This window comes from Perognathus longimembris, chromosome 23, assembly GCF_023159225.1.
Source record: "Perognathus longimembris pacificus isolate PPM17 chromosome 23, ASM2315922v1, whole genome shotgun sequence".
Classification (NCBI taxonomy): Eukaryota; Metazoa; Chordata; class Mammalia; order Rodentia; family Heteromyidae; genus Perognathus; species Perognathus longimembris.
In genome coordinates this window covers 22,876,991-22,896,734 of record NC_063183.1, presented here as the reverse complement: position 1 = coordinate 22,896,734, position 19,744 = coordinate 22,876,991, and the positions used below count along the sequence as shown (strand labels likewise).

The 19,744-nt window shown below is 46.3% G+C and overlaps 1 protein-coding gene and 1 long non-coding RNA gene across 3 annotated transcripts in view; one reads left to right on the top strand and one right to left on the bottom strand.

The window, feature by feature from the left end:
- Positions 1-19,744, bottom strand: part of Myo1e (myosin IE) — a 127,022-nt gene that overhangs the window by 78,421 nt on the left and 28,857 nt on the right. The window contains exon 2 of one of the 2 annotated variants that reach the window (XM_048333183.1): positions 172-315. In XM_048333183.1, the coding sequence (XP_048189140.1) occupies positions 172-315 (144 nt within the window). Of the gene's footprint in view, positions 1-171; positions 412-19,744 lie in introns of those variants that run through there. The other variant, XM_048333182.1, reaches the window with a different exon arrangement.
- LOC125341140 lies at positions 4,917-13,399 on the top strand. The gene is made up of 3 exons (XR_007208887.1): positions 4,917-4,927; positions 6,694-6,696; positions 13,034-13,399. It is a non-coding gene; the product is annotated as an uncharacterized LOC125341140 (long non-coding RNA).

Sequence of the window (19,744 nt, the reverse complement as noted above, 5' to 3'; positions counted from 1 at the left end):
GCTCTCTACCAATGACCTTGAGAAACTTCTTAAGCTTGAACCATGTGACTAAAAAAAAGGGCAGAACCTGAGCCTGGCCAGGCTGGCCTACACCTGTCATCCTAGCTATCAGGAGGACGAGATGTGGAGGATCGCAGTTGAAACGCCTGTCAGGGAACGTGCAAAGGATACGAAGATGTAATCGTCCATGTATCTCTTCTTCAGGTTCTCCACGATGGAGCTCTCCGTGATCTTCGACAGGAGGACCATGTCGTCCACGCCACTCTGTTTGACATTGTGGCTCTGCCAGTGGTACCGGAAGGCGCCTTTGCTTCCCTGGGGAGCAAACCACATGACCATAGTGAGATGAGCGCACAACACACAGTGACTTCACCATCACAGACCTGGAATCACGTTTCCAGACTCACTGCGTGAGTGCAGCTTCTCTTTGGTTCATTTGTAAGATGAGAGAGAGAGGAGAAAGAGAGAAGACCCACTGCAGAGTCGGCAAGACCTCCACCTCAGCATTAAAACCTCTGCTCCAGTCACCCCAGTGAGGTGGGAGATATAAATAATAGGAAGATTGTGGTCTGGGCTGGTTTGAGGCAAAAAAAAAAAAAGGAGAGACTTTACCTAAAAAATAAAGAAGAAAAAAAAAAAGAATTTGAGGGTGTGGCTAAGGTGATAGAGCACCAGTCACCAGACCCTGAGTTCAAGCCCTACTGCAACTACAAACACAAACAAAAAGGGCAACAGCAAAAACAACACGTGAGCTCTGGCTAAGTATGGGAATGCAGTATCAAGGGGTCTCTGATCTGTCCCATCAGATTGGACTGTGGAGTGATCACAAGGTCAATACTGCTGGAGCCGCCAGAAATATTTTCCCTCCCTAGAGTCACCATTGTCATTGTATGAAAAGCTTTCTTGGGATACCAGGGGCTGGTGGCTCACGCCTGTAATCTTAGCTACTCAGGAGGCTGAGATTCGAGGACCACAGTTCAAAGCCAGCCCAGCAGACAAATCCAGTTAACTGAAAGCCAGAAATACAGGGTGTGCCCACTAACCTTGAGCAGAAAAGGCAACATGCAAGGCCTTGAGTTCAAGACCCAGTACCAGCATAAAAGGGTTTTTTTGTTTTAAATAATTTCTCTGAGAAAGATATTGTGGTTTTGTGAAGCACAAATTCTAAGAAGGTCTAGGGCAGGCAGTTTTTCAAAATGCAGCCAGGAAGCCATCCCAGAAAAAGTGTGCCATACCCCTGGGCCCAAGCTATAGAAAGAGGTTCTAGAAGATTCCATCATCATGCTGTCCGGCAGAGGGAAACTTTCAATGTGATCTATCTGGCTTTTCCCAGAACCACCCACAGCTTCAATTCTGCAAAGTGACCACAGATTTCCTCATCTCCCCTTTCCCCTCCCCGCCCTCCTCTCTCCTCCTCTCCCTTCTCCCTTTTCTCTTCCTCCTCCACCAGCCAAGTCCAGAGGAATAGTTCCCACCACAGCCCAAGCCACCAGCTTAAACAAGCACTCAAGTGGTAGAGCACTAACCTTGAGCACAAAGAGGCTCAGGGACAGTGGCCAGGCCCTGAGTTCAAGCCCTACAACTGACAAAAAAAAAAAAAAAAAAAAAAAAGACTTAATCCTTACCACCTCTTTTGTGCTACTGTTCCCTACACAGAAGGGTAGAAAGGAGGAGATATTTTTGCCCCCTATTTCTGTCCCCAAAGATAGGGATGGCTGTACACATCACCCTATCATCCAGCTGAGGAGGGGACAGACAAACTTGACTACATCATTAGCATGTTTCAAGCCACATTTGATTCCAATCAAAATGGCTTGGAATCTATTTATAGGACAAATACACCCCATTTATTTCCGCCCCCATCTTGCTGCCAAGCTCCTGATGGAGAAGCCACACCCATGTCGATGTCTTTTCTCATCTGTGGCTATGCCAGCCTTGACAAGTGGGTCGAGAACTGAACAATCCTCTGATTCACCAGTGTTCCCCCGACAGTGGGTTTGAATGGACAGATGTGGGTATACACTTGGCTGCCAGTTTGCATGGAATTCTCTTCTTTATCACCAAGGCAGTCTAACGCACATCTAAATGTGATTTGTAGTTTTGTTCCTCTAGGGAACAGGGCTATAGGGAACAATAGAATCGAGAGCCCATACATTATCAGACTCTGCGCCCTAATTTTTGTTTGTTTGTTCGAATGGGGCTCCCATTCTCATTCCTTCCCCAGAAAATCTATACCAGAGGTCAGCAGTCCCCTTCCTCAATAGGTGAGCCTTCAAAATGGCCAGCAAGAGCACACATTTATTTGCATAAATATTTGCCAGGTTTCTGCTTGCAAACATGCTTTGTGCTTTTACACTCTCCAAGGACACAAATGCCTCTTTTCTTTTTTTAACCTGAGTCCCAAAATAGGAAGAGAAGCAGAACCAGGCACCTTGGCATGTGCCAGGGTCTGTGTGTAACTCCCCTCTGGGCATTGAAGCCAACAGCACAGTATTACTTACTAATTAAATAAGTAACTCCCCAGAAATACCTGCCAGTGACTACATATTCATTAAGGTTTGTCGGAACTAAAGAGCCAAGGTTTGTATGTTCGTGTGGTGAAGCTCACCCCTTATGTGTAGCAAATAATCTCATTTCAATTTATTTTTTAACTTCATGCAGCAAAGAAGAGACCAAAAGTCAGACAAGAGGGGAAAAAAATAGGTTGAGATACTGAGAAAGCTATCGAAGCAAACTATTTAAATTAAACATGAGGAAAACATTAAAGCAGCAAAGGAAATAAATAACCCTAGCAATCTGAACATACAACAAGGGAAAGCTGTTTGATCACAGAACAAGCTGTATGAATAAACAAAATACCGTAAAGCTCTAGCCAATAAATAAATTTAGAAAAAGAAGAAGAAAAAAGGTTTCTTTACAATATCCATTCTACTGAAACCACAACTTTTTAAATTTGTTTGGTATAATTACAGACCACATGCTACATAGTAAACTTAGCTGTATATTAAAAAAATAAGTAAATAAAAACAAAAGAACCTACTAAAACTCTCTGGATTAAGAAATGAACATGAGGGGCTGGGGATATGGCCTAGTGGCAAGAGTGCCTGCCTCATATACATGAGGCCCTGGGTTCGATTCCCCAGCACCACATATATGGAAAACAGCCAGAAGTGTCACTGTGGCTCAAGTGGCAGAGTGCTAGCCTTGAGCGGGAAGAAGCCAGGGACGGTGCTCAGGCCCTGAGTTCAAGGCTCAGGACTGGCCAAAAAGAAATGTACATGAACCAGATATAATGATGCATGCCTATAATCTCAGCACTCAAGAGGCTGAGTGAGGCAGGAGCAGGGTAGGTCAGCTAAGGCTCTATAATGAGACGCCATAGCAAAAGGGAGGAAAAAGCAACAGCAAACAAAAAGGAAACAAGACAGAAAGGAAGGAATGGAGGGAGGAGGAAAAAGGGAGGGAGAAAAGAAGAGAAGAAGGAACAAAGGAAAGAAGGGAGAGAGGAAGCAAGGAAGAAGGGAGGGAGAGAAGGAAGGATGGAAAGAGGGAAGGAGAGAAAGAAAAGTATGTGAACTAGACACTTCCTACTGGTGGATACATTTAGTGTGGTCGATGGGTTTGCTTTAACAATGATGGGTGAAGGGATGGTTTTATTTTATGTCACTTCTTTGGCATATCTATTTTATTTGATTTGGGGGGGGTCCTTTAAAATGTCTCCCCTTTAGAGACAGGGCATGGTTGGCTGACAGGAGTGGAAGGCCAAGTCACTGGTTTTGCAGAACTGCTTTCGATCTTTTCTAATCACATCATGTCAATCCCATCCTGCCTCTGGTCTGTTCTTTTTTCCTCACTGAGCATCTTCTGTAGCGAGTTGTGGCCCGGCCTGTGTACACCATGAGAGAATGCCTGTAGCTCAAGTGTCTGTGAACCACACTTCAACTCAAGTTGCAACAGGTAAGCTGTGAATTTAAAATTCTACAGGGGAGGAACATAATTGCAGCTGGGCACAAGACTGCACAACCAACCAGGACTCTGCCACAGACAGCCAGGGGAGGCAGGAAACAATGTGGACTTACTTTCTATTCTCTTTCACCCATTGTGTTCGCAAGAGACTCAAATCACCGCCCAGCTCTGGGATGGGGCCCCAGCTCTGAAAGGTTCCATTGTCAAGGACCAAGCTATACACAGAGAGGAGTTTGGGTTGCTGTAGTAACCTTGGCTATGGATTTCCTGACCAGAGCGATGAAAATCTCAACCCAACTCTGACATTACTTGGGCTGAACACAAGAATGCAAAATGATTGGGGTTCAGGGTGGGGAATGAGTGTGTGTGTGTGTGTGTGTGTGTGTGTGTGTGTGTGTGTGTGTGTGTGATGGGGCTTGAACTCTGGGCCCACTATCCCTGAGCTATTTGGCTCAAAGCTAGTGCTCTACCACTTTGCATCATTTCCAACTTTTTGGTAGTTAATTCGAGATAAGAGACGTAGGGACTTTCCTGCCAGGGCTGACTTTGAACCAAGATCCTCAGATCTCAGCTTCCTGGGTAGCTTGGATTACAAGGCATGAGCTATCAGCACCTGGCTTTTTTTTTTTTTTTTTTTTAAGGCCATCTTGATTATGTACCTTATGAGGAAGGGCTCAAGCTTACAATCCTCCAGTCTCAGCCTGCTTAATGCTGGGATTATAGGCTTGTATTACCCCCCCCACCACAAAAAAAAAAAAAAACAAGCCCAAAAACCTTCTCTTCTACTAAAGAGCCCTGAACACAAATAGTTTTATAAATGCACATTCACTGAAATAATGGCCAAAAGAAATCATTATGGGTTGAGTCATCCTAAGAGGCTTCAATGAGGTCAGATTTGAGTTTAGGATTAAATCAACTGAAGCAATGAATTGGAAGGAAAGAGGTGGGGCGGCAGGAAGAGGTCATTCCTGAGACAAGCAAAAGCTCTGATGATGAGAAGCTAATAAAGTACTGCTTGGGGTTGCAACGAACTCTTTGTAAGGGAGCAACCTAAGGACACGAGCTAGGCTAGAAGAGGAGAGGTGTGTGGAAGAAACAGAAATCGTAGACCAAGTTCACTGTGAAAAGTCCAGCCTGCACAGGAAGGCACGGCTGAATACTTGGCATTGGGGACAGGAAGCAGGCAGCCAAGATGGAATCCTCATCAGAGTGCAGCCCAGGTCACACAGAAAAACGTTCTCTCTTCTAAAGGGAAGGGCTCAAAGGATTGTAGCCAGATTTCCCCCCCTGCCCCCCACCCATGTAATGCCATACACCACCTAGCAAGCCTGTACTGCTGCCACGATCTTGCCAATACTGTTCATTATTCCATGAGTTTGGAAAGGTAGGAAACAACTAGAAAAAGTCCAGGCCAGAAACACCCCCCACCCCCTTCTACTTGGAAGAAATACAAAGGAGGGGTGGGCCTGAGGGGTGGGGGGGGGGGGAGTTCCCTTGGAAAGTTTGGAGAAAGTATCTGTGAGCTGGGCACTGGTGGCTCAGGTCTGTAACCCTAGCTATTCAGGAGGCTGAGATCTGAGGATCATGGTTCAAAGCCAGCCCAGGCAGGAAAGTCATGAGACTCTTACCTCCAATGAACCACCTGAAAACCACCAAGTGGAGCTGTGGCTCCAAGTGGTAGAGCACAGAGAGGCTCAGGGGCAGTGCCTAGGTCCTGAGTTCAAGCCCCAGGACCAGCAAAAAATTTTTTTTAATTAATTAATTAAGAAAGAAAGAAAAGTACTTATCTTTTACATAAATAAATGCTAGGTCATTTTTTCATAGGGTCACTCACTATTCAGCTGGCCTGTGAGACTGTGTGCTGAATTTTTTTTGTGGGGGTCATGAGGCTTGAACTCAGGGCCTGGGCAACATCCCTGAGCTCTTTCACTTAAGACTAGCACTGTACCACTTGGAGCCATAGTTCAACTTCCAGTTTTCAGATGGTTCATTGGAGATAGAGTCTAAGGGGTTTGCCTGCTGGGCTTTGAACCATAATCCTCAGATTTCAGTCTCCTGAGTAGCTAGAATTACAGGTGTGAGCCCCGGGTGCCCCTCTATGAGCTCCATTTTGCCTACTTAGAAGCAAGAGGGATGGCAAGAAGGAGTCTGGAGGAGTTGGGAAGCTGGAATGCCTTTAACCACCAACCACCACTAGCCCTTGAAAAACCCAATTGCAAAAAAGCGCATTTAAAGTTCTCAATTCCAAGTCTCAAAAGCCTCTGGGCTTGGTAATGAACCTCCACTACCCCCTAAACAAAGGGCAAAACTACCAAGGCATAGAAAACCAGAGACGTCAGCCTGTGGATGGTAGAATCCATGCCAAGCTCTCTGCAAGATGAGGAATTACAGTAATTCAGCCCACAGCCGTTTCCCATTTTAACTGATGTTTCCTGTTTTCTACCACTGGGCATCACAAGGATTTTCAGAACCCGGGGTTGAGTTCACAAACCGTCCCTTCACTGGGGTACATTCTTTTCTGTTCACTCAGCATGTTGTGTGTGCAACATGACAACCCCCAAACAGATCTGTTTTCCTACTGACCTCAATTTGTGGCCACCATTACCATGGCTGAGGGAATTCTTGGCTCCATGAGGGAGAGCAGGGGTTCTCATGAATGAGAAGACATTGAGGCCTCTACAGAGACCAGAACCTATGGCTCCAAGTTCCTTGGGCCTAGGCTTTAAGGCAGTCTAAACAGGCTGGTTAGCCAGGCACTGGTGGCTCACCCCTGTCATCCTAGATACTCAGGAGACTGAGATCTGAGAATTGTGGTTCAAAACCAGCCCAGGCAGCAAAGTCTGTGAGACTCTTATCTCCAACAAACCACTAGAAAACTGGAAGTGGCACTGTGCCTTAAGCAGAAAAGTTCAGAAACAGCACCCATGCCCTGAGTTCAACCGACTGAGTCTATAACACACACACACTCTCTCTCTCTCTCTCTCTCTCTCTCTCTCTCTCTCTCTCTCTCTCTCTCTCTCTCTCTCTCTCCTCTCTCCTCTCTCTCTCTCTCTCTCCTGGGCTGGTTGGCAATCTGTACAGGCACCAGGTAGGGTGAATTTGACTCAGGAGCAAGAAAGAGTAGGGGACAGAGAATGGACGAAGACCTCTTTTTCCAATCCCTTCAGTTTATTTGCTGATCTATCCTAATTTTTTTTCTTTTTTGCTGTTGTTTGGGTTTGCTGACAGAATAGTGAATGTGTGAGGCATCTAGCCCTCTATTTTGAAATAGTTTCCAAAATACAGAAAAGCTACAACACTACACAAGGACTTCTCAGACTCTTGAGCAGGTTGTAGTACTTTGCGACACTGGCTTCCTGTCCTCTCCCATGTTGTTTCTATCTACATAACATAGATGTATTTGGAATTCCCCCCCCCCCCCATAATTTCTGTAAATAGATTGGCTACAGCATGCTTTTTTTTTTCTTTTTTTGGTCAGTCATGGGGCTTGAACTCAGGGACTGAGCACCCACTGTTCCTGAGCTATTTTGCTCAAGGCTACTACTGCTTTACCACTTGAGCCACAGCACCACTTCCGGTTTTCCAGTGGTTAGTTGGAGATAAAGAGTCTCACGGACTTTCCTGCCTGGGCTGGCTTTGAACCGCAATCCTTAGATCTCAGCCTTCTACGTAGCTAGGATTACAGGCATGAGCCACCAGCACCAGGCTTATGCTTTTTTTTTTTCTTTAACACCTTAATAATTCAGTGTATATTTTGCACAAAGGGAAATATTCTCATTAACCATCACAGAGTGAACAGTGCCAGGAAACTTAACATTGATGGAAGCCAGTCTTGTCAATTATCCTGAGTAATGTCCTTTACAATTATTTTTTCCCCACATAGCATCACATTAGCGTTGCATTAAGTGGTCAGGTTGCTTTCAGCTCCCTTCATCTGTAACCACTTCTCAGCTTTAGCTTTTGTAATGTTGGCATTTGAAAGGACTCGGGCCAGTTTTTATATAGGCTTTCCCCTCCACTTGAATTTCTCTGATTATTTCAACATAATTAGATTCAGTTTTGCATTGGGGGTGAGAATCCTAGGTAAGCAATTTCAGGTTCCTCTTAGGTTATCACATGCAGAGATACAGGATGTTGTTGGATCACACATACACACACACACAATTTACACACACACACACATTTTTTTTTTTACCCCATACCAACGTTTTGAAACCAGAGCTGGCCTCAATTCTCAATCGCCCCAAGTAGCTAGGATTACAGGTTTGAAAGCTCATGCCCAGAAATTCTTGTTACACATTCCTCTCCCCTCCTTTTTTTTTTCTTTTGATGAGACTGAGGGTTTGAACTGAGGGTCTTGCTCAGCGTGCTTGCTCAGATGGCGCTCTACTATTTGAACCATGCCTCTAGCCCTGCTTTTTGCTGGTTGTGTGATGGAATCTTGGAATCTTGATGGAATTTTTTCTGCCGGGACTGGCTTCAACAAGAGATCCTTCATATCTCAGCCTTCAGAATACCCCAGATGGTAGGTGTGAGCTAGGATGATAGGCCATGATATCCATTCTTATCACTTGGCTAAACCTGGGCCCATTTCTCTGCTGCACAATTTCTTTCTTTTTTTTTTCCCCCTGGTGCAACTGACAAGGTTTTTTTTTTTTGTTTTTTTTTTCGGGGTGGGGGGGGGGCCAGTCCTGGGGCTTGGACTCAGGGCCTGAGCACTGTCCCTGGCTTCTTTTTGCTCAAGGCTAGCACTCTGCCACTTGAGCCACAGCGCCACTTCTGGCTGTTTTCTGTATATATGTGGTGCTGAGGAATTGAACCCAGGGCCTCATGTATACAAGGCAAACACTCTTGCCACTAGGCCATATCCCCAGCCCCATGACAAGGTTTTTTGTGTGTGGTGATAAAAGACTTTGAGACTATATAAATATTCTGTTCCTCAAGCTTTAACAACTGATTTTGATCAAATTTAAAAGTTTATATCCACTTATTTAGTATTCTAAGTTTCAGTGGTCCCAGTTTGACTTTTGTAGATAGAAAGGGGGCATAAAGCATCTATTGAAGCTTCTTGAGGCTGCAGTAGCTTATTTCCTTCCTCACAGCTAGCTGGGCCTCAGAGAGGTAGAGAGCTGGATTACTATTGTCCTTATGGGAGGCTATGTGGCTATGTCCCGCCTCCACAGGTCATGAAACTGGACAATCAAGAAGCTACAGTGAGCTGGGAATATGGCCTAGTGGCAAGAGTGTTTGCCTCATATACAGGAAGCCCTAGGTTCAATTCCCCAGCACCACATATATACAAAACAGCTGTGGCTCAAGTGGCAGAGTGCTAGCCTTGAGCAAAAAGAAGCCAGGGACAGTGCTCAGGCCCTGAGTCCAAGGCCCAGGACTGGGAAGAAGGAGAAGGAGAAGGAGAAGGAGAAGAAGCAGCTACAGTGAGTCCATTGCTAGTGGCTCAAGCCTGTAATCTGAGCTACTCAGGAGGCTGAGATCTGAGGACCAGGATTCAAAATTGGCCCCGGGCAGGAAATTGAGACTCTATCTCCAATGAACCACCAAAAAGCCAGAAGTGGAGCTGTGGCTCAAGGGGCACAGCACCAGTCTTAAGTACAAAAACTATGGGACAGCATCTAGACCTTGAATTCAAGCCCTAGGGCTGGCACAAAAAAATTTTTTAAAGTAGCAGTAGCAACTGCTGCAATGAAACTAAAATGATGTGTCAAAGTGTTTCTTAATGGCCAGATAGGATTGTGGAAAGGAATAAGCAAGCAAGACCAAGCTATTATGTAGAACATTCATCTCTTGTAGCCTTCATTAGCACCCTGAGAGTCTCACCCTTTCCTCCTTCCCCCTTCCCATTCCTTCTCTTTTCCACAGCCGCAATGCTGACTGAGGGATGATTTGCTTACACTCTGATGGGGACAAGGAGAACAAAATCAAGACACAGATGAGTGAAAAGGATGAAGTCTCATCAGCTGACTCCAAGAGGTTGCCAACCCAATCAACACATGGACAAATGCTCAACATCTGTTGGATATAAAGGAAATGCTAATCAAAACAACACTAAGATTCCTTCTCACCCCAGTAAAGAACGGCCATCATCATGAATACAAACACCTGCACACCTGCAAACAGTGGCAAGGCTATGGGGGGGGAGGGGGAAGGAACTGTATTGCACTGTTGGTGGAAATGTAAATTAATATAACCATGATGGAAAGCAGTTTGGAGGCTCATCAAAAACATGCAGCCATACCACTCACTCTTGGGTGTGTATCCAAAGATTACAAGTGAGGATACTGTAAAGACACTTGCACACCCATGTGTATTGCAGCACTACGCCATAGCCAAGGGATGCAAACAGCCCAGATCCCTACCAGCAATGAATGGATCAAGAAAATGTGATTTTAAGCCAGGCACCAGTGGCTCACACCTGTAATTATAGTGACTGAGAGCTGAGGATTGTGGTTCAAAGCCAGCCCAGGCAGCAAAGCCTGTGAGACTCTTACCTCACAGTTAATCAGCAAAACATTGCAAATGGGGCTATGGGTCACGAGGCAGAGCACGAGTTCTAGCTAACGAGAGCACTACTCGCTCGAACCATGATCCTCAGATCTCAGCCTTCTGAGTAGCTAGGATTATAAGCATGAGCCACCAGCACCCAGCCACAATAATTTATTTTTTAGCAAACAGAAAATGGTGGATGGGGGGGCTGGGAATGTGGCTTAGTGGTAGGGTGCTTGCCTAGCATGCATGAAACCCTGGGTTCGATTTCTTAGTACCACACAAACAGAAAAGGCCAGAGGTAGCATTGTGTTCAAGTGGTAGAGTGCTAGCCTCGAGCAAAAGAAGCTCAAGGGACAGTGCCCTGGCCCTGAGTTCAAGGCCCAGGACTGACAAAAGAAAAGAAAATGGTGGATGGCCACTCCAATTAACCACCAGAAAACTGAAAGTGGAGTTGTGGCTTAAAGTGGTAGAGTGCTAGCTAGCCACAAGCAAAAAAGCTCAGAGACAGTGCCCAGGCCCTGAGTTTAAACCCCACTACCCACAGAAGAAGAAAACAAAGAAAAAGATACAAAGATTCACAAATGAATTACTTAAGTCTGCATTTGGAGTTCCAATGGGATAAATGGATTTGGCTGACATAAGACTCTTAAATACAAGCGAAATTTACACCTAACCGTGCAATGTTAACCCCAGCTGCCAGGTAAGCTAAAACCACTTGGGTTCACACAAGTCATTGATCTCCTCGCGGAATCCCAACCCAATGACCCCAATTTAAAGAATTCTTGCTCATTGCCTTCTGAACACTCCAGTCCAAGCTTTGACCACCAGACAGAAACAAGAACCATGTCTCCCATTTCAATTGTGCCATTGAGATTTCCCTCTAGTTACACTTTTGTTTTCTTTTTCCTGCTTGAAAGTTGTTTTTTTAGCCACTTCTCATTGCCCAGCAGAAATTTGGCATGAAGAATCTGATACTCACTCCTTCTTAGCAGCCAAGGGTTTTAAATATCCTAATTAGAATCCGGACATCATTAATGTAATGCAAGATCTTTACAGGATATACTTTGTTACCCAGAGAACCAAAAAGAAGTTTCAATGGAGAGTTTGCCACACTGCTGTGAGCTAGATACTTTGTAATATATCATCAAGTAAAATGTTAGAGGGTTAAATGTTCTGGCCTTCCACCCTCTTGAATTTCTTGTAGATGTAAACATAGAGTATTTCTGCCCAACCAGTAAGTCCAGCAAGACCGGTTGGTCCCTGGGCTGAGGCTGTGGGTGGGCGGGGCTCTGCCTGAGTGACACACACTGGAGGCCACCTCCTTCCCCACCTAACACCTAGCTCAGGCTCGGAACCTCTGCATGGTCCCCACCCGCCCCGACTGCCCCCCCAGATTAGCCATCAGAGGAAGTGGTTCGGTCCCCACCACTCCCACACTCGGATCTAGAAATGGCCACAGGACAGAAAAAGGAAGTGGAAAGGCTGGCTGAAAGCAATGAACTGGTACACTGATCTAGAATATTCTGTGCCTGCCTTCTAGTTCTAAAGCTTCCAGGCTTCTAATTTTTTTTTTTAAAGACATTCCCAAACTGCCCCCTCTTTGGTAGCTGGAGGTATGATTATGAACTTTTTTGTTGATCGTGGGGTTTGAACTCAGGGCCGGGACACTTTTCCTGAGCTCTTTTACTCAAGGCTAGCACTCTACCACTTTGAGCCACAGCTCCACAGTTTATGAAGACTCCTGACTCATGTTCATGAAGGGGTCAGAGACTGGCTGGACAAGGGTTCCCCAGTGATAAAAACCATAATCACAGCAACAGTCATGGAGAGACACTTTGGGGAAGGGGCTTCTTTTATACTGTGTGTGTGTGTGTGTGTGTGTGTGTGTGTGTGTGTGTGTGAGACCGCATATATCCATATGTGCACGCCAGTCCTAGAGCTGAAATTTAGGGGTTAGGCACTGTCCCTGAAATCTCGTGCTCAAGGCTGGCTCTCTCCCACTTCATAATTGGAAGTATGAGTCCCACAGTCTTTCCTGCCTAGGCTGACTTTGAACCACAATTCTCAGATCTCAGCCCCCAGGTTAGCTAGGATTACAGGCAGGAATCACGCATGCTGGAGTATTTTTCTTTCTTTGGAAATTTCAGGGGTGCCAGCCAGTAAGTGTGCAGGATTTTTAAAAGGCTTTTTATTACTTTATTTATTAGGCATCAAGAGATGCCCAGGGAACATATAAAGATTCAAAATCTGTCCCACAGATGCTAAGTACACACACACACACACACACACACACACACACACACACCCCTAAATAAAGAAATAAAGCTTCTTTAGTTGATAACAGCAGAAAGTAGTTTCTGTGAGGGAAAAGGGAGGGGAGAATCCATTACCAAGAATACATATTTGCATCTAAGTACGTTGAAATAAGATAGCATTCCTCCACATAAATGGAGAAGACAAGAAGTGAAGCTTTCTCTTCCCTTAAAAATGTCTTCATTCCCAGGAAATGTTGGCTCAGAGAGGGCTGGCGGCAGGTAGTCCCAGCCTCCAACCTCGGTAGCAGGCAGGCTGTTCAGAAAACCAGCCTTCAGGCTATCCAGAAAACCAGCCTTCCAACAAAAGGGCCCAATTTCTCCCCCCAGGTAAAATGGCGCAAGGCCAGGAGCCTACACTAGGTAAAAGCACTCAGGACTTTTGCCTCTTAGAAATGGCAGCACTTCCTCCTTGCTAGGGGCACTGATGTGATTGCTAAATGCCACGTTCCTCCTGGACCAAGCAGGCACAAAAGGCTGATGTCTGAAGAAGAGGGGAATTTTTTCTTGGCTGAGCAGAATGACTGGTCACTGTGTCTTCTCCTCGGCCCTCCCTGGAGAGAGAAAATCTATGGTGCCATAAAGAATGAGGTATTCTGGCACCCAACACAAAGAGATCACTTGAGCCAAGATGGTAGCTCAAGCTTACCACTCTAGCTACTTAGGAGGTGGAGAGGTGAAGATCAAGGTTCAAAGCCAGCCCAAGCAGACTAATCCATGAAACTCTTATCCCCCAATTTACTCAGAAAAAAGCCAGAAGTGGAGGTGTATGGCTCAAGTGGAACAGCACTACCTTGAGTGAAAAAGCAAAGTTTGAGAGAAAAAGGCCCTAATACCAGCACAAAGAGAGGGAGAAATGAGGGAAAGAGAATCTGAGATAACACTGCATTGACTGTCCTCCTATTAATAACTGCCACACATTTTAAAGAAAACCTCAAACCTATTTTCAAAGTAATCTTTGCAAACCATGTCTGTGAAGGCAGCTCTATAGTCCAGGACTGGGCAAGAGTCAGGGATAGCCATGTGTTAGAGCAAAAAAAATGCCAAGATGGCAGAGAAAGTCAGGCCACTTATCTGGTTGGACACCATTGTCATTTCAATCCATTTGGTCTGACCTTTCAAAGCCAGTCACAATCTAACTCACAGGGCCATTAAGAGAGAGGACCGCAGCCAGGCACTGATCAGTGGCTCAAGCCTGTAATCCCAGTTACTCAGGAGGCTGAGATCTGAGCATCACAATTCAAAGCTAGCCTGAGAAGGAAAGACCTGGAGACTTTTTTTGGGGGGGCCTGTCCTGGGACTTGAACTCAGAGCCTGAGCTTTTGCTCAAGGCTAGCACTCTGCCACATGAGCCACAGCACCACTTCTGGCTTTTTCTGTATATGTAGTACCAAGGAATCCAACTCAGATCTTCATGCATGCTGGGCAAGTACTCTACCACTAGGCCACACTCCCGGCCCTCCTGGAGACTTTTATCTATAACTAGTTAGCAAAAAAGCCCGAGTGAAGTTGTGGCTCAATTGGTAGAGCACCAGCTCTGAGCACAACAGCTCAAGGAAAGTGCACGTGTGCGCACGCACGCACACACGCACACACACACACACACACACACAGTTTATTGGAGCAATAAACCAGGCCACCAGGCCAAAGAAGGAACTTGTTCAAGTAACCACTTGGAGAGAAAAGACTTATGTTCCTACAACAGCACTAATCACCAGACACAAAGCCAGAGGCCCAAAGCTGTTTGCTCCCCTGAATGGCTGGCATGGGACCTTCTCCCACTAAAATAAGAACACAGCCAGGACCCCCACTCTGTGAATCTCACCCCAGTCATCCCACACTTGATCTCACTGGAGTGAGGCCCATTTTCACTTCCTGCCAGAAGGCAGCAAAGGTCAGGAATCTGGTCAAAGTCACAAGGTCACAAAGCCAAAGGTGGACCTGAGCCTCATTCTACAGGTCTTTCCTTTGCCTTTCCACAAAGCTGAGTAGTGACCACACTGAGAATATCTGTTGTTGAGACCAGCACCATGGCTCACGCCTATAATCCTAACTACTCAGGAAGTTGAGATCTGAGGATCACGGTTTGAAGCCAGGAAATTTCATTCATGAGATTCTTATCTCCGATAAACTGCTCAGAAAAAAAGCCAGAAGTGGAGCTGTGACTCAAGTGGTGGAGCCCTAGCCATGAGCACAAAAAAGGCCCAGGGACAGCAACCAGGCCCTGAGTTCAAGCCCAGGTCCAGCTTAAAAATAATAATAATAATAATAAAGACTACACTGGGCTATGCCCTTAGTGAGGGTTCTGAGTCAGGTTCTTGGTTTATATTACTTTCTCAAGAACAGGCAAGTAGACAAGTGGGGGTCAGAAACATAAACTTGGCCTGGGGGTGTGGCCAAAATGATTGGAACACCTGCCTGTCCAAAGAGAGGCCCAGTTTAAATTCTAATACAAAAAAAAGAAAAAAGAAATAGCCAACCTATGGGGTTGGAGGCATGGCTCAGTTAGTAGCCTGCTTGCCAATGAGTGAAAAGCATCAGGTACCGAGTTTGGGACAAAAGAAAGAGAGAGAGAGATTAAAAAGAAGGAAGGAAGGAAGGGGAAAAAGGAAGGAAGGAAAGAAAAGAAACTCTAGCACTGTAAAAGAAACACAATGTAACTGAGGCTATAAAATGAGCTATTCATTGACTTTGCCACACATTAAATCCTAGAAAAACAAAATGTATTATTGTCCTCCCTGCCATAAATAGAATTAAGTGCCTAAAATCTGTGAAGTGTTTGTGCAATTTTTTTTTCTTGTGTGCCTGTGTGTATGTGCTAGTCCTGGGACTTGAACTCAGGGCTTCAAGCATTCGCTCAGCTTTTCCTACTCATAGCCGGCACGCTATCACTTGAGCCACACCTTCATGTCTGCTTTTTACTAATTAGTTGGAGCTAAGAGTCTTACAGACTCCAGCTGCATTGGCTTTAGACCTTGATCCTCAGATCTCAGCCTCCAGCGGAGCTGACACCATAGGGGTGAGCTACCCAACCCCAGCCATCAGACCAGTTGGAGCCAAAGCCGGAGCTGAGTGGTGCCAGGCCACGTCCAAGAGGCTAAAGGTTTGTCTTTTCTGGTCTCCACCCATGACCTCTAAGTGACCTTCCCATCTAGCCCAGAATCTATGAAGCTCATTCAATAATCATTTCGGTGAAACTCCCCTTTGTGAACATGAAACCCACGCCTCCCATTCCCCGGCAGCATCCCTGAGCTCGGAGCGGCAGTCTTCCTGCCTGGCCCTGCCTCTTCCGCTAGGCAGGTTGGGTCCTGTAGAGCAGTTGGCTTGTGAAGGGAACTTCCATTCCTTCAGTTACACAATCTCTGGCTCTCTCCTGGACACCTGGCTGCTCAGAATCAAGCATGCCTTCTCAGGCGTCCAGCTAGGCGTGGCAGGTTGCTGTAGAATGGGTGTGTGCAGAGCTCCAGACTCGTCACCCTCAACTGCCCAGGGGGAGGCGGGGCTAGGTTTCTTCCTCCTCCTCCTCCTCCTCCTCCTCTTCCTTCTCCTCTTCCTTCTCCTCCTCCTTCTCCTCCTTCTCCTCCTCCTCTTCCCTCCTTCCTGGGCTGATAAGGCCGAGGACCACAGCCTACATAGGCTGAGCTGAAAACGGGACAGCCTGTCCCCAGAAACCCAGAGCTCTTCAGCAGTCTCGGACTGTGGACATCCAGGGCTAGGTAGGACAAAAATGGGCGCAGACCCCCAGAGCCAGCAACCAAACCTCCTTCTAGCCAAGAGCTGATGATGGCTCAGGCCTGTCATTTGAGCTCCTCAGGAGGCTGAGATCTGAGGATTGAAGCTCAAATCCAGCCTAGGCAGGAAAGTCCTTGAGACACTAATCTCCAACAAAAAGCCACAAGTGGAGTTGTGGCTCAAAGTGCTGGAGCACAAGCCTTGAGAGAAAAAGCTCTGAGAGTGCATAGGCTCAGAGTTCAAAACCAGCACGCACACACACACGGGAAGAGCCCCATAAGTTACTTTCCTGATTTCTTGTTTAAGAGCAATGCTGGCTGTATCTTTGCACCATTGGGGTAACTTTGACTTGGGGGTAGGGGTCTCCAAAGTAGGACTCTGCTGATTTGGGATTTGAGAATGGGATGGAAGCAGACAGAGACTCTGGGAAATAATTCACAGCAAGGAAATGAAGAAAGCACCAAGACACAAGTACAGGAGGCAGGTTTAATGATCCGTGTGTGTGTGTGTGTGTGTGTGTGAGTGTGAGTAGGACTTGAACTTGACCTGGCCACTGTCCCTTAGCTTTTTCTTTCAAGGCTGGTGTTTTACCACCTGAGCCACAGCTCTACTTTTAGCTTTTTGCTGGTGATTTGGAGATAAAAGTCTCACAGACTTTCCTGCCCTGTCTGGCTTTGAACTGTGATCCTCAGATCTCAGCCTCTTGATTAGCTAAGATGACAGGCGTGAGCCACCAGCACCTTGCTCCATTTCAGCCTTGATAGAGCTGAAAACATAAGCCAGTGCTTTCTAAACTTGAGAATGACATTGAGCCTAAGTGGACGACACCCAAGAGAGTGGCCAGGAAAAGCTGGGAGGTGGCCCGCAGCATTAGAACATGGCTTCCCTGCCCACATCTACTCACAGCAGCTGCCTGGACACCTGGACTTCTGGGAATGGCTGAGTAACAGAGAGCAACAGCTGGGCAGCGAGGACCCCAGCTGGGGTGGCCACCGTGGGAAAGAGCCAGTGGGAGCAAGACAGATCTGCCTCTCAAGTTCCCACGGCATGTATTCTGATAATCCCTCGCATTTCCTTCGCCCCTTCTTGCTCCAAGTCCATTTCCCATTCCTCAAAACCCCTGATCTACCCTTTCCGTGTGCATGCCATTTGTCAACGGGGCCAATGAGTTTAATACAACTGCTTGGGGACAGGCACGGGTGGTTCACACCCACAATCCCAGCTACTCAGGAGACTGAGATCTGAGGATGACAGTTTGGAAGCATGGAGGCTTAACAACATTGGGCCGGGCAGAGGCAAAAGACTTAGTCAGCCCTTAGAAGGGGGAGGACTTCCTGGGGCCCCAGGGATGAAATCACATAGGCAAAAAGGGTCAGACATTTATTGGGAAGTGGGGGTAGAAAGGAGCCTACGTTCCTATCACCATTTTTAGTTTTTGTTTTATTACTTCCTGGCAGTACTGGAGTTTGAACTCAAGAGCTTCATGCTTACTAGGCAATCATTCTACCACTTGAGCCACGCCCCCAGCCCTTTTAATGCATTGATTTATTTTTAACGTTTTGCTTTGGTGTGTGTGTTTTTTTTTAACGTAGAGCTTTGCATCCCGCCAACTTCCCCTCCACCCCCAGGCTCGAAACATGTGCCTCATTTGGTACCACTTCAGTGGTGAGACAAACAAGTATGTGCCACCTGATGACCAGCGAGGAATTATTACACATCCGACAAAGAGCTACAAAAGTTATCGAGGCCAAGCCCCAGCGGCTTATGACTATAATCCTGGCTACTTAAGAGGCTGAGATCTGAGGATCACAGTTCGAAGCTGGTCAGAGCAGGAAAGTCTATGAGACTCTTATCTCCAGCAAACTACAAAAAAAAAGCCTGAAGTGGGGCTGTAGCTCAAGTGGGGTAGAGCGCTAGACTTGAGCAAAAGAAGCTCAGGGACAGTGCTCAGGTTCAAATCCTAAGACTGGCGTGTGGACGCGTGCATTCCACACATGCTCTTACACACACACACAGTTATTTAAGGCAGCAACACAGGTCTAAATGTCCAGTGGGATACATCTTGGCCTAGGGGACAAGAAATTGTACATCCTAAGAGGTGACTGTGGTTAGCTAGGCACCAGAAATAATCAAAGGAGGGTAGATACGGTGAATTTCCTTGTGAGTAACCTCCTTGCAGAGTGATCATTGACTTCCACACCTCAGAGATGATCCTGCACCCTTTCCGGGGTCCCCACTTCTGTATGTGAGGGCCTCAGCCCTCCACGCCTGCCCAATCCAGGCTGGAAGCTTTTCCATTTGTGTTGGCTCTGCAGCCCCTCGTTAAGGAAAACAGCACTGTGTGTCTGGCCAGTACATTCAAGGGAGAAAACCAGAAGGAATCGAGATGAAGTTTCAGGAAGAAAAAGGGAGCGGGGAAGGGGGGGGACCGGAGGGAGTACCCTGAAGAAGTCTAAAAGCAGGAACAGAGGATGGTTATTTCTGGCTTGGGGACTTTTCTGTAGCACATGAAACTAGGAGAATGACTTAATTGCTCCTGTGTATTTGAAACCAAAAATGGCTGGGTTACACCCACCCTCACCAGAGCCAAGAGTTAAGGGAGTGTCAATTCCTGCCAGCCCAACCTGCTGGCAAACCTGTGCTGACTTCTTGCAGTCTCCCCAGAATAGACAGGACAGTGTGCGACAGGCCACTGAAGTGGTGGGTGGCTAGTCTGAGGGGCACAGGTGGGCTGTTCAGAACAGGACAGTGTGCAACAGGCCACTGAAGTGGTCAGGGTGGCTAGTCTGAGGGGCACAGGTGGGCTGTTCAGAACACCTGGAAACTTATCAGCCAGCCAGCAACCTTCACTTTAGGTTCAAACTCCTTACCTACTTGATGACAACAGCCTAAGTAAGTATCCACTGAGTAAATGGAAGAAACAGTTACAAAGTCTGGAGACACTAAGCAAATGCAGAAATAGATACAAAGTATCAAAATACAAAGTAAACATAGGAATAGATATAAAGCCTGGAGATACAAAGTATCTATTTCTATATTTACTCAGTATAAATAGATATAAAGAATCCCCTTTGGAAATGGAGGAAATGTGATCATTTCTAGTTTGTCTAGTTTCTCTCTTTGGTTCTTTTGAATCCTTTTTTTTTGGGGGGGGGGGTGCTAGTTCTGGAGCTTGAACTCAAGGTCTGAGAACTGTCTCTTAACTTTTTTCACTTAAGGCTGGCAGTCTA